This window comes from Ranitomeya imitator, chromosome 4 (assembly GCF_032444005.1).
Source record: "Ranitomeya imitator isolate aRanImi1 chromosome 4, aRanImi1.pri, whole genome shotgun sequence".
NCBI lineage: Eukaryota > Metazoa > Chordata > Amphibia > Anura > Dendrobatidae > Ranitomeya > Ranitomeya imitator.
The window spans coordinates 285,719,239-285,734,227 of record NC_091285.1 but is presented as its reverse complement, the minus strand read 5'-3'; the positions used below and the strand labels follow the sequence as shown (position 1 = coordinate 285,734,227).

General features: G+C 42.7%; 1 protein-coding gene across 6 annotated transcripts in view; it reads left to right on the top strand.

Moving 5' to 3' along the window:
- Positions 1 to 1,945: 1,945 nt before the first annotated feature.
- The window catches only part of VEZT (vezatin, adherens junctions transmembrane protein), a 95,543-nt gene continuing 82,499 nt past the window's right edge, over positions 1,946 to 14,989 (top strand). For 4 of the 6 annotated variants that reach the window (XM_069764719.1, XM_069764716.1, XM_069764715.1 and 1 more), the window contains exon 1: positions 1,946 to 2,053. In XM_069764719.1, the coding sequence (XP_069620820.1) occupies positions 2,018 to 2,053 (36 nt within the window). In that variant the 5' untranslated portion in view covers positions 1,946 to 2,017. The remainder of the gene's footprint in view (positions 2,054 to 14,989) is intronic. The other 2 variants (XM_069764720.1, XM_069764717.1) reach the window with 1 other exon arrangement.

Sequence of the window (14,989 nt, the reverse complement as noted above, 5' to 3'; positions counted from 1 at the left end):
ACGCTGCTGGAAAGAAGGGATGAATTCCGGCTTCAGCACCACACGCGGGGGGGACAGCGCTTACAGTAGCGCTGTCTCCTGCACGGCACACGGACTGCACACGGACAGCATCCGTGTGCGGTACGTGTTTTACACGGACCCATTGACTTTAATGGATCCATGTGATCCGTGCGTTCCCACAAACACTGACATGTCTCCGTGTTTTTCAAACGGACACACGGTCCGTGAAAACACGCTGACATGTGGAGAGACACATTGATTTTAATGTTTCTACGTGAGTCAGTGTCTCCGGTACGTGAGGAAACTGTCACCTCACGTACGGAGCCACTGACGTGTGAAACCGGCCTTAGGAGGTATGTTCCTCTAATTACTTGCGGACTGCCCTAGAATGTCATTGTACAATCAGCAGGTGCATAGAGCGTGCAGGGAGCTGCCCAAAATCCCCAGAGAGAAGACGGAGACGGTTTATCACTGTGTCTGCCTTCCGGACAGCAGTGCTGAATGAGCCGCTGCGTACAGTATAGGTGGCAGAAACCTCACTGCCTCCTCCTGTCCTAGTGATCTGTGATCGTCGGGTGCTGCTGCAGTGTGGGCAGGAGGCGACATTTGCCCTGTAACTGGGCCTAATGTTCAAGCTCCAGTAACAGGGGAACAAAGCTAAAAAATGCTATATTTAAACGCTGAAATTTCTCCCCTGGGTCTTTTATGACCTTATCGAGAAAACATTGTGAGGGGAAAAAAAAGAGAGAAAGAGCAGCAAAAAAGTGAATTAAAAAAGTACGTTATTTTTACTCGCACTTCCAGCAGAAAAAAGTGTCGGATATAAAAATAATTGTTGTGGAAAGAGAAACACAAGTTGACATGTATTAGGCCATGTGCACACGTTCAGGTTTTTTCACGCTAAAAACGCTATAAAAACTCATTAAAAACGCATACATTATGCATTCTATCATTTAGAATGCATTCTGCATGTTTTGTGCACATGGATGCGTTTTTTTCCGCGAAAAAAATGCATCGCAGTAAAAAAATGAGCATGTTCATTATTTTTGCGGATTTTCTGCGTTTTTCCCGCAATTCTATGCATTTTGGAAAAACGCACAAAAAACACTGTAAAATCGCGGTAAAAACGCATGCGGATTTCTGGCAGAAATGTCTGATTTTTGTCAGGAAAATTTCTGCAAGAAATCCTGACGTGTGCACATACCCTCATAGTGCTCCATTGTGCTTGTAAGGCCACGGTCACACTAGCAGTATTTGGTCAGTATTTTACCTCAGTATTTGTAGCTAAAACCAGGAGTGGGTGATAAATGCAGAAGTGGTGCAAATGTTTCTATTATACTTTTCCTCCGATTGTTCCTCTCCTGGCTTTAGCTTATAAATACTGAGGTAAAAAAAACTCGCCAACCCCCCAAAAAAACAAAAAGCGTGAAAAAAAATTTCTTTACATTTTTCCGATATTGCTGAAAAAAAAATCTGGATATAAAAAAAATACATTATTAGACCCCATGTAGCACGAAATGAGCTAAAAAGGATTTGAATAACTGAATGAGAAAATGTTTTACAGCTTTTAAAGCCGTCACTTTGGCGTTAAAGTGTTGTCAAATGTGCCAGTGGATGGGCATGTACTGTCATGGAAGGAGGGGTCACGTGTCATTATTAGGGGGTCTAGCCAAACAAGCAGTGGCCCCTTATAACGCGCACTGACCAGTGCACAGCATACAAGACCTGGACACCATATAGTAGTTGTGGTGTCTGCCACTGGGATGCGGCCATATAGCACAGTGCCAGCTTGTGACTGCCCAGTGCCTCGCCCACACAATAGCCACTCACACCCTCGCCTCTCTCGCTCCACCTTGAGCGGCTGACACTCCACTAATCGGCCTAAACAGAGGAGCCGCGTTGCTCTCTGGGAAATGTAGTTCTAATAAGCCAGCTGCGCGCAGTGCCTACACTAGTGACATCACGGCTGAGGACTCAGCTTCCCAGAGTGCCGCGTTGTGTGGCATGGCGGACAGCAATGACTGCGGAGTTTGATGAAGAAGTGGTGTTTGAGGTGGGTGACAATAGCCTCCTTTGTGCTGTGTGCAGGTGGATGTCCGGGAGGCTGCTCCCCGGGGGCCCTTGGGCTGGCAGGATGGGTGCATTTGAGTGACAGGTGAATGATCTTTGTCCTGCAGCTTGTGCACATGTTACATATGAGTTGTGCCCCATCTGTCCTGTCTCTTCCATCATTTAGGGTAAATGCAGAGATCATGTAGCCATTGCTGGACCATGTAGTGCTGGCTGCATTTCTGGTGCACTCCTGAGATGTGCCACCTCTTGTATATGTGCCTCTTACCACTCTGGGATAGAGGTGTGTAAAATGGACAATTCCTTTAAGATATTCTGTTGATGAAAACTCCCATTTTTACAATAGCATGCTTGTACCGAGTGATATGACCCGGTATGGTCTATAAGATGTTGCATCTATCCATCCAGAACTCACATAATCACCATTATCTTTGGTCTTGGGGGAGGGGTAATGGGTGAGACTTCTGGGGCTTGTCCAGTTCAGCCAGCCTCATTTGGCCACTTAATGATCTCCGAGCTTGACTTTAATTTACAACCACATGTATGTCGCAAATATACATCTCACCGACATTTTCCAACCGGTGTATTTCATCTAGTGTTAGAATCCAGAGCAGAACTCCTAGTTCTGCTGCTTGTCATTGATATCACTTAGGGATGTGTGTGATGAGAAGCTTGCTAACAGTCTGCAATGCAGTGGGTCATCTAGTTTGTACAATAATCTTCAGTTGGAAATACTAAGCTCCCTAGATCCTAAATCACCGGTGCAGGCAGATTACAGCTCTGAAGCCAGCAGAACTATGAATACAGCCATAGATCACAACTTTAGATAACGAGAAGAGCGACACAGACCTTCATCAGTCACTATTTATTGCACATATAATAATATAAAAAGGAAAGTATGAATTCTTATTCATTCCAGCGTAGACTTACATCCGCACAGGGCAACCAGCAAATGACCCTACAAATGGCGTTGTATTCACACATCCCCAGACAGCAGTGTGTTGGGCTGAGGCTGGCTGATTTCCATGCTGGGCTTGTTGAGGTAAGCTAATGCAAATGTGTTGTGAACTCCCAGCACCTGCGAGTGCGTCCGAGCTAACCAAGTCCTTGTAGACCTGGAGGTACGGTGATCCCACATCCGGCAGGACTCTGCACTCCTTATCGGGTGACAGATGAAACAGCCTACTGTTTGATGCAATAAAATATCCATCCATACTCGGAGTCCTCCAGATATTATTCATGTTCAGGTCCACTGTGACAGTCTTCATGTATATCTTCTCAGCATATATTAAAGGGGTTGTCTCAAGTTCTATAGTTAAAATTGCAAACCGTGCAATTCACCTTTTTCATAATCTTCCTTGCAGTCTCCCGAGTTGCCAGTCATCTTGGTAAGGAGCATGCGTTGCTTCCAGGCTCTATGCTTTACATCCTGCTCATGGCACTTTGATGCTGGCCAGATCCCTGGATCTTCCCTGCCTCTGGCCCCTAGGCTTCTCCTATACTGCAGAGATCAAGCTGCCGCTCATAGAACATTGGGAGAGCCCCTGCTTTATCCTGCCGGACCGAACTGTCAGTCTTCAGGAGTGTACCCTCTCTCTGCAAAGCGGGAAGCCATGGGCTAGTGGCGGTGTGCTCTCACCACTCTGCGTGTATGTATGAACCCATAGACTTACTATTGAGCCCGTACACCGGACTCATACACTTACTTACAGTGGGTATGTAAAGTATTCAGACCCCTTTAAATTTTCAGTCTGTTTCATTGCAACCATTTGGTAAATTCAAAAAAAAAGTTCATTTTTTCCTCATTAATGTACACTCTGCATCCCATCTTGACTGAAAAAAACAGAAATGTAGAAAGTTTTGCAAATTCACTAAAGAAAAACTGAAATATCACATGGTCATAAGTATTCAGACCCTTTGCTCAGTATTGAGTAGAAGCACCCTATTGAGCTAGTACAGCCATGAGTCTTCTTGGGAATGATGCAACAAGTTTTTCACACCTGGATTTGGAGATCCTCTGCCATTCTACCTTGCAGATCCTCTCCAGTTCCATCAGGTTGGATGGTGAACATTGGTGGACAGCCATTTTCAGGTCTCTCCAGAGATGCTCAGTTGGGTTTAAGTCGGGGCTCTGACTGGGCCAGTCTAGAATGGTCACAGAGTTGTTCTGAAGCCACTCCTTTGTTATTTTAGCTGTGTGCTTATGGTCATTGTCTTGTTGGAAGGTAACTATTCTACCAAGTCTGAGGTCCAGAGCACTCTGGAAGAGGTTTTCATCTAGGATATATCTGTACTTGGCCGCATTCATGTTTCCTTCAATGGCAACTAGTCGTCCTGTCCCTGCAGCTGAAAAACATACCCATAGCATGATGCTGCCACCACCATGTTTCACTGTTGGGATTGTATTGGGCAGGTGATGAGCAGTGCCTGGTTTTCTCCACACATACCGCTTAGAATTATCACCAAAAAGTTCTATCTTCGTCTCATCAGACCAGATAATCTTATTTCTTATAGTCTGGGAGTCCTTCATGTGTTTTTTAGCAAGCTCTATGTGGGCTTTCATATGTCTTTCACTGAGAGGCTTCCGTCGGAATGCTGTAGATAAGCCCCTGATGCCGGTGGGCTTAGCTCACCCTCGATTTTGGGGGTGACAGGTTTCCTTTAAATATGAGTGTCTGAGCATAGGGTCTGAATGCTTATGATCATGTGATATTTCAGTTTTTCTTTTTTAATAAATATGCAAAAATTTCTACATTTCTGTCTTTTTTGAGTCAAGATGGGGTACAGAGTGTACATTAATGTGAAAAAATGAACGTTTTTTGAATTTACCAAATGGCTGCAATGAAACAGAGTGAAATTTTTTTTTAACGGGGTCTGAATACTTTCCATACCCACTGTATATACCTGAGCCTAGGTCATGAATCTGTATTACTTGCTGCATCCACGACATGCGCCCTCCCTGACGTGCATTTCGATATACTTTAATCAAAGGGTGGAGTCATATTCTGATTTGCAAGTTTATAAGTACTGTCTAAACAAATTGGAGGTGGCTGGGGTGATTGGCGAAGGGTCATACTCTCATTCCTTTTATTTGGCATGTATTGTGTACCTGTAGTTGTAAACCTTTCAAACATCTGACATGTGCAGCAGTATTGTATAGTCCACCAGCACTTGCACTTTAGTATAGTTAGTACTTATAACTACCGTATATACTCGAGTATAAGCCGAGAATTTCAGCCCATTTTTTTAATGCTGAAATTGCCCTTCTCGGCTTATACTCGAGTCATTCCCAGGGGTCGGCAGGGGAGGGGAAGCGGCAACTGTCTAATAATACTCACCTGCTCCTGGCGCAGTCCCTGGACTTCTCTCGTTCTCCGGGCGCTGCCAGCTTCTTCCTGTATTGAGTGGTCACATGGTACCGCTCATTACAGTAATGAATATGGACCACACTCCACTCCAATAGGGGTGGAGCCGCATATTCATTACTGTAATGAGCGGTACCATGTGACCGCTCAATACAGGAAGAAGTTGCCAGTGCCCGGAGAACCAAGGACCGCGCCGGGAGCAGGTGAGTATGGCGGGGGCAGTGCGCGATATTCACCTGTTCCTCGTTCCACTGTCAGCGCCGCTGTGTCTTCTGTGTCCTCTGCAGTGACGCTCAGGTCAGAGGGTGTGCGATGACGCGATTAGTGTTCGCCGCCCTCTGCCTGAGCGTCAGTGCGGAGGACGGGGAAGACACCGCGGCGCTCAGTGGTGGAACGGAGGACAGTTGAGTATAGCAAGCGCCGGGGGCCTGAGCAACGAGAGGTGAGTATGTGATTTTTATTTTTTTTTTAAATCGCATCAACAGCATATGGGACAAATATCTCTATGGAGCATCTTATGGGGCCATGTGCAGCCTTATATGGGGGCAAATATCTCTATGGAGCATCTTATGGGGCCATATGCAGCCTTATATGGGGCAAATATCTCTATGGAGCATCTTATGGGGCCATGTGCAGCATTATATGGGGCAAATATCTCTATGGAGCATCTTATGGGGCCATGTACATCGTTATATGGGGGCAAATCTCTCTATGGAGCATCTTATGGGGCCATGTGCATCGTTATATGGGGCAAATGTCTGTATGGAGCATCTTATGGGGCCATAATCAGCATTTGTGCAGCATTGTATGGGGCAAATGTCTCTATGGAGCATCTTATGGGGTCATAATCAACATTTGTGCAGCATTATATGGGGCATATTTTAATATGGAGCATCTTATGGGGCCCATCATAAACTGTATGGAGAATTATATGGGGCTCCTGATTCAGTATGGGTATTCAAAAACACTTAACCTACTGATGTCTCAATTAATTTTACTTTTATTGGTATCTATTTTTATTTTTGACATTTACCGGTAGCTTCTGCATTTTCCACCCTAGGCTTAAACTCGAGTCATTAAGTTTTCACAGTTTTTTTGTGGCAAAATTAGGGGGGTCGGCTTATACTCGGGTCAGCTTATACTCCAGTATATATGGTATATGTGGAAATGAAATCTTTATCTTATGGGCAGTACTACAGTCATGGACAAAAAGTTTGAGAATGAGACAAATATAAATTTTTCCAAAGTCTACTGCTTCATTTTTTCTAATGGCAATTTGCATATACTCCTGAATGTCAGAGTGATCAGCTTAACAGCAATTACTGTACTTGCAAAGTCAATATTTGCCCAGAAAATGAACTTTAACCCCCAAAACACATTTCAACATCATTGCAGTCCTGCCTTAAAAGGAGCAGCTAACATCGTTTTAGTGATTGATCCATTAACACAGGTGTGTGTGTTGATGAGGACAGGGCTGGCTATCAATCAGTCATGATTAAGTAAGAATGACATCACTGGACACTTTAAAAGGAGGCTGGTGCAAGTTGGTATCATTGTTTCTCTTCAGTTAACCATGGTGATCTCTAAAGAAACACGTGAACCATCATTGCACTGCACAAAAATGGCCTAACAGGGAAGAGTATCGCAGCTACAAAGATTGCACCTCAGTCAACAATCTATCGCATCATCAAGAACTTCAAGGAGAGAGCTTCCATTGTTGTCAAAAAGGCTCCAGGGCGCCCAAAAAAGACCAGCAAGCGCCAGGACCGTATCTTAAAACTGTTTCAGCTGCGGGATCAGACTACCAGCAGTGCCGAGCTTGCTCAGGAATGGCCGCAGGCTGGTGTGAGTGCTTCTGCACGCACTGTGAGGCGGAGACTCTTTGAGCAAGGCCTGGTTTCAAGGAGGGCAGCAAAGAAGCCACTTCTCTCCAGAAAAAACATCAGGGACCGACTGATATTCTGCAAAAGGTACAGGGAGTGGACTGCTGAGGACTGGGGCAAAGTCATTTTCTCTGATGAATCCCCTTTTCGATTGTTTGGGACATCTGGAAAACAGCTTATTCGGAGAAGAAGAGGTGAGCGCTACCACCAGTCTTGTCTCATGCCAACTGTAAAGCATCCTGAAACCATTCATGTGTGGGGTTGCTTCTCAGCCAAGGGAATCGGCTCACTCACAGTCTTGCCTAAAAACACAGCCATGAATAAAGAATGGTACCAGAATGTCCTCCAAGAGCAACTTCTCCCAACCGTCCAAGAGCAGTTTGGCGCCCAACAATGCCTTTTCCAGCATGATGGAGCACCTTGCCATAAAGCAAAGGTGATAACTAAATGGATCATGGAACAAAACATAGAGATTTTGGGTCCATGGTCTGGAAACTCCCCAGATCTTAATCCCATTGAGAACTTGTGGTCAATCATCAAGAGACGGGTGGACAAACAAAAACCAACAAATTCTGGCAAAATGCAAGCATTGATTATGCAAGAATGGACTGCTATCAGTCAGGATTTGGTCCAGAAGTTGATTGAGAGCATGCCAGGGAGAATTGCAGAGGTCTTGAAGAAGAAGGGTCAACACTGCAAATATTGACTTGCTGCATTAACTCATTCTAACTGTCAATATAACCTATTGGTACTCATAATATGATTGCAATTATATTTCTGTATGTGATATAAACATCAGACAAACACTAATAAAAACCAGAGGGCAGCAGCTCATGTGAAAATATAATTTTGGTGTCATTCTCAAAACTTTTGGCCATGACTGTATATAGCACATTGGTATTTGCACTTTTGCAAGTATGGTGTATATATATATATTCCAACTACATGTGAACAAAATACTCAGATCTTATGGGATAATTATATGGGACCTTGTTTCCTATATGGGGGGCTATTACATTGCATTATCTATTTGGCACCTACATTTTCATATATACCGTATATACTCGAGTATAAGCCGAGATTATCAGCCCATTTTTTAGGCTGAAAGTGCCTGTCTCGGCTTATACTAGAGTCATTGTCCCAGGGAGTCGGTGGGGGAGGGGGAGTGGCGGCTGTCACATACTCACCTGCTCCCGGTGCAGTACCTGCATCTCCGATGGTCTCCGGGCGCCGGCAGCTCTTCCTGTGTTCAGCGGTCACATGGTACCGCTCATTAAAGTAATGCATATAGACGCGACTCCACTCCCATAGGTGTATATATAATAACCGTTATAATATAACCATTTTTTATCTTTCAGGTTACATCGGGGCCTTAGCTCATATATGATTTTTGGGGTGACAGCTTCTCTTTAAGGCTTCTATCATCAAGTTTTTTAGACCACAACTTAGAGCAGCGTAATATAAGGGCAGAGACCCTGATTTCAGGGCTGTATCACTTACTGTGCTTGCTTGCTGTTATTTTGAGAGATCACTGTCTTTCAGTTCTCTGAATGCTGAGCTCTGTGTAACTCTCCCCCACCACTGATTGGCAGTCCAACTGTATACAGAAAGCTGCCAATCATTTGTTGGGATGGGGTTATACAAAGCAGGAGGACTACATGGCCCTCGACAACTAGTCTTTTAATGATAATCTCCTGCTGATAAAACGCTAATTGTATTGACGCTACACTAAGCAGACTAGTGAGAGATACATCGGCAGAATCAGGGACTCTGCCCCTACCTCATACTGGTCTCAAATTAAATGGCAAAAACCTGCTGATACACTGCCTTTATTTCTTTATTAAATGAAAATCAATTTTATAAAACATATACTATAATTTTAACCCCTACATGTGTTACCCTGGTAATCACCTGTCACGCTGGGTGAAGGATAAGTACAGTAAGTGCACCACAATGGGGAGAGGAAGGGGGGAGCCCAAACACTAGGGGAGTGGAGACCCCTAGGCAGATCTAAAATCACCATGTCTGCACTAACCGTCCCTATAGAGGTTCTGCACCTAACGCTGAGCAGGAACCTAATCCCTGCCTGTCTGACCCTAGTGATAGTCCCTGGTTAGGGAGGGGATGGGTTGACAACTAGTCAGTCCAACTATAACTAAAGACAGAGAGGGTAGACAAATGAGGGGAACGCTTGAGAAGCCAACCGAGCTGTCAAGCCAGCAATCCTCCAAGAGTCCTCTGAGACAGTACTCACCGACTGTTAGTACTTCCAACTAGACAGAGACAAGTAAGAGCTAATACCCGCACCATGCTGCAGCAATTGAATGTGTTTAAACCTACAGCACAGGTGTGTAATTAGCAGCCGAAGGTGGAGGTAACTGTTGGGTCCTAGAGGGATGCAAAAATCTAGAAGGTGCTTGAGCTAATTGCAAAGACCTTCTACAGCCAGATCCAGGATGACTGTCTGTCACACCCGACACACCCGTGACACCACCTATATATTAAATATATATAGCCATGAACAACATTAATTTTGTAATGCTGAGATAAAAACTTTAAAAATGTTTGAAGGTCTAAAAGCCATCAAATTATCCAGTTCTTAGGGTAAAAATGCGATAGTTTTTTGTGCAATTTTTTTTTTTTTCTTCTGGCTGGATCAGCTTCCAGCTTTGGCTAAGTTGGTATTTATGGCCGTTTCCAGTGTGGTAAGGGTTCAGAAAGCTGAGGTAAGTGGGGAGTGGCTACCAGTCTTGGGACTTTTAAATGGAAGCTGTCAATGGCAGTAATACAGTAACTTTATTCTTTCTCCTGGTTGGTTTACCAGTTTTTTTTTTTGCTTCATAATATCAGGCAATGTGGCTCATCTTAAAGGGATTGTCCACTACTAGGACAACCCCTTCTTGTGCTAAATGTTTTGCCTCGATAAAATAAAAAAACTCCCGTCCCGTGCCAGTGCTGTTGGTTCTCGCTGTCCCCTTGTCTCCCGTGTAGTTGTGACATGTCGCTGTCACCGCCTTTGTACGAATTGAACATGAAGAGGAAGTCCGAGCTGTAGCTGATCCCTGACTTATTCTTCATGTTCAATTTGTCCGAAGGCGGAGAGAGTGACGTGTCACAACAACCACACGGGAGACAAGGGGACAGCGAGAACCAACGGCACTGACACGGGATGGGAGTTTTTTATTTTATCGAGGCAAAACATTTAGCACAAGAAGGGGTTGTCCTAGTAGTGGACAATTCCTGTAAGATGAGCCACATTGCCTGATATTATGATTGGGCGCCGGGGTCACATGTCATAACATCGCAGAAGAGCTCCGGGCAGAGCGAGTGTCGACACCCCTAGGTTTATGCAGCTTCCATGTGTACACCTCATTTGCATCATAGTCTGGTATATCTGTCAAATTTTTCATAACAATAAAAATTTTTATGGAGGTTATATCGACGATATAATCATAATTTGGAATGGTACCATCTCAGAAGCGGCTCAATTTATTTCATACATTAATACTAATTCTCACAACCTGAGATTTACTCATATTTTTGCTACACATGTGAATTATTTGGATATCAGTCTTTATGGAAATATTTAAAAATAAAAAGATCTTTATTTCACCGTACAAAAACCCTACAGATAGCAACTCCATTCCTGCAGCCAGTTCTTGCCATCCGACGCATGTTCATAAAAATATACCGTACCAGTTGGAGAATTTACTATAATAAAATGAAACTGCTCTCCTCCACAAACTTATTTGGTAGAAGCAGAAAAAACTCTGAATAAACTTAGATTTAGAGGCTACAAAAAAGCTATAAGTAAAAGAGCAGACAACAGTCAATAATATCGATAGAAATGATTTGTTACTAGAGCGCCCGAGAAATAAAAATGACAACAATTACACCCAGTCTTCCATCACATCCTCCACACAATCTAGTCCCCAGTATGCCGATATTGTTGACATTAATAAAAAAAAAATTACCGATTTTGAATGCGAATAATAAACTGTTGGAGATTTTTAAAACATCACAGATCAAATTTGTAGCAATTTGGGCCCCTACCCCAGGTAATATTCCCTCACCACCAAGTTATTTCTCCCATCATAGTAAACCTCAGCATCGCGCCTGTCTCAAGGGGTCTGCAAGGGTGGGCGGAATCCCTGTAAAGCATGTTTTCATGCTGATAATAATAGAAAGACATTTCAATCTTTTTTCTAATAATTTACAATTTCCCTTACACAATTTTATTAATTGCGACACTCATGGAGTTATTTACATGATTGAATGCAAATCACAATACGTGGGCTGCACGTCAGGACCGCTGAAAAAGCGCATCAGGAGACATCTCTCCGACGCCGTTAATCCTGCGGTTTTAAATATGGCCGCAGCATCCAGACGTTTTTCCAATATACATCAGGGTAATACTGATTTTTTTTTTTTTTTTTTTTTTAAGTTCTTGGCCATTGAAAAGGTCTTCAGACCTATCAGAGGAGGGCATTCTAGATGCAAATTATTGCACAGAGAATCTTTCTCGATATTTAAGCTTCAAACCGTATCCTTCATGGTATGAATATGAGAAATGAATTAATTTTGCAATATAATTAATTTATTTCAGATCATGTTGTATGTTTAATTTTTTGTATATATATTTTTTTGTCTGTAATAATTCTGGTTCCCCCTCCCTCCCCTTTTTTTTATTGCTGTTTATATGGATGCGGATTCTATTCCATTTCATTTGATCATACTCTTAGGGGTTAAAATTCAGGGGCTTTTTGCACCACTAAGTAAGTGCAAATGGAATCTGAAGTGGAATGAGGTTAGATAGAACTCGGCATTCATTTCAGTGTGTACCATGATTAAGGCTTCTGGCTGAAACGCGTCGGTCTGTACTGCTGTTTATCTCTATTTATGGTGTCCAGTTATCCTACTTTTCATGTGGGCTATTAAAAGCGACCTTTTAAACCACTTAAAGCCCTTTTTTTGCCTCCTAGATCAAGAAGGGCAACCCTAGTAGTGTCCTAGTAGTGGGCAGCCCCTTTAATTCCTTGTCAAGCAAGCCACAAAATGTCTCTCAAATTACTAATAAATGTGGCGCATGTATGTTTATATATTTGATTATGTCTTGGCTATGCACATGGCCATATTATAGATTTGTGTGATCTTCACATCAGGATGAGGATATGCTGCACTCTGACCGCAATATTTGTAAAAATCCTGCTCGCAATCATGCAAGGTCTGAACTTAGACTGAGGCTGTGTGCACACGTTGCTGATTTTTCACGTTTTTTCACGATAAAAACGCTATAAAACCGCAAAAAAACAACATACAATATGCATCCCATCATTTTGAATGAATTCTGCATGTTTTGTGCACATGATGCGTTTTTTTTCCGCGAAAAAAGCGCATCGCGGTAAAAAACGCAGCATGTTCATTAATTTAGCGTTTTTTTTGCGGATTTCATTGCATTGGGAAATGTCCGGAAAAAAAATGCATCAAAAACGCGCAAAAAAACGCATGCAGATTTCTTGCAGAAAATTTCAGGTTTTTCTAAGGAATTTTCTGCAAGAAATCCTGAATGTGTGCACATAGCCTAACAGTAAGGGTATGTGCACACGTTCAGGTTTTTTCGCGTTTTTTTATCGGTAAAAACGCTATAAAAACTCATTAAAAACGCATATATTATGCATCCTATCATTTAGAATGCATTCTGCAGGTTTTGTGCACATGATGCGTTTTTTTCCGCGAAAAAAATGCATCGCGGTAAAAAAAGCAGCATGTTCATTAATTTCACGGATTTTCTGCATTTTTCCCGCTATTCTATGCATTTGAGAAAAAACACACAAAAAACGCGTCAAAAACGCGAAAAAAACGCATGCGGATTTCTGGCAGAAATGTCCGGTTTTTGTCAGGAAAAATTCTGCAAGAAATCCTGACGTGTGCACATACCCTGAGACTGTTCACTAATTTTATGGTTTTCTAAGGAGCAGTAATAAAAAGCAAAGGACAGAAGTTCACGAAAAGTTCCTAGAGGATGTGTAGGTCTAGATACTGCTGGATGAACTTCTTATACTGCTGCACAGCAATGGCGAGTGTAAACTTGCTGAGGGAAATTTCCCTCCATTACTAGGAGAGTTCAGTGCCAAGGAATGTGATGTCTGTCTGGTGGCGGCTGGTGATTAATGTCTGACGGTATGCATCATATATCCATAACTTCTTACCTGTGTGTCATGTTGGTTCCTTGCAACATTTCTGTGTTACCGGAAGAGGCCATAAACTATGGCGCATTCAATGGCAGGGATTGTGCTGCTGAGTAAATAGGAGACAAAGCAAACATTGTGTCTATTGCTCAAAAACTGACTTGAAACTCATTGAAGGAAAGTCCCGGAAACAGATGTGAGCTATAGCAATGAAAATCTTCTTACCTAGATGTACTTTTGTGTCTTTTAACCCCTTCATCCCTCAGCCAGTTTTCACCTTCATGACCAGGCTAAATTTTACAATTCTGACCAGTGTCACTTTATGAGGTAATCACTCCGCAACTCTTCAACAGACCTCACTGATTCTGAGGTTGTTTTCTCGTGACATATTGTACTTCATAATAGTGGTAAAATTTGTTCAATGTGATTAGCATTTATTTGTAAAAATATCGACGATGTGGGAAAAATTTTGAAACATTTTTTGCTGACAGGCCACTGTCCCTGGGTGACCCTGCTGCCATCTTTCTGCCCGAGGTCACCATGGAGACCATCGGCATAACGCAGTCACATCTCATTGTTTTAATGGGAGCTTCCTCCCTTTGTGATGCCCTGCGATGTCGCTGTCACTATTGACAGCACCATCACAGGGGTTAAACACCCGCAATCGGTTTGTGTGGAAGTCCGACCACTGAAACCGCTGCTGATCCTGAGAATTGTGTCTCCGGAAGAAACGCGTAGGAAAAATACATTCATTGAGTCATGGTGGGCATCCCATTGCAGCACATGTAAGGATGGGAGCAATGCAGGGGCCCAACAGGGGATAAGGATATCCCCTCCCAAGCAAGTATACCAGATCATATATCCTGCTCCTCCCTATGGTGAGCCTGTTGTGGGAAAACATCTATTGGTGAGACCAAACCAATTTTTATATTGAGCACTGGTATGCACAAGCACTTTATTTGGTTTTGTGTCACTGTCGTATTGATCCGTAGGAAATTTTAATATTTTATTAATAAAAGTTATACAGTTTATTTAATTACCGTAAAAGGGAACTCTCACAGCTATACTCCATTAGTGCCACGAGGGTAAAGGAATAGTGGTTCCAAACAAATCACTAGAGCTGATTTCATACAGCACTATACTGTATATATAATATAGGAAGCTTCTGGAAGCTTCCCATGATCACAGCTGGTTTTGTACTAAATGTATTGCTGGCGATAAATACAGTGGGGAAAATAAGTATTTGATACACTGCCGATTTTGCAAGGTTTCCCACCTAAAAAAAATGAGGTCTGTAATTTTTATTGTAGGTATACTTTATCTGTGAGAGACAGAATCTAAAAATAAAAACCAGAAAATCACACTATGATTTTTACATAATTAAATTGCATTTTATTGCATGAAATAAGTATTTGATCACCTACCAACCAGCAAGAATTCTGCTCTCACAGAGCTGTTAGTTTTTCTTGAACAAGCCCTCCTA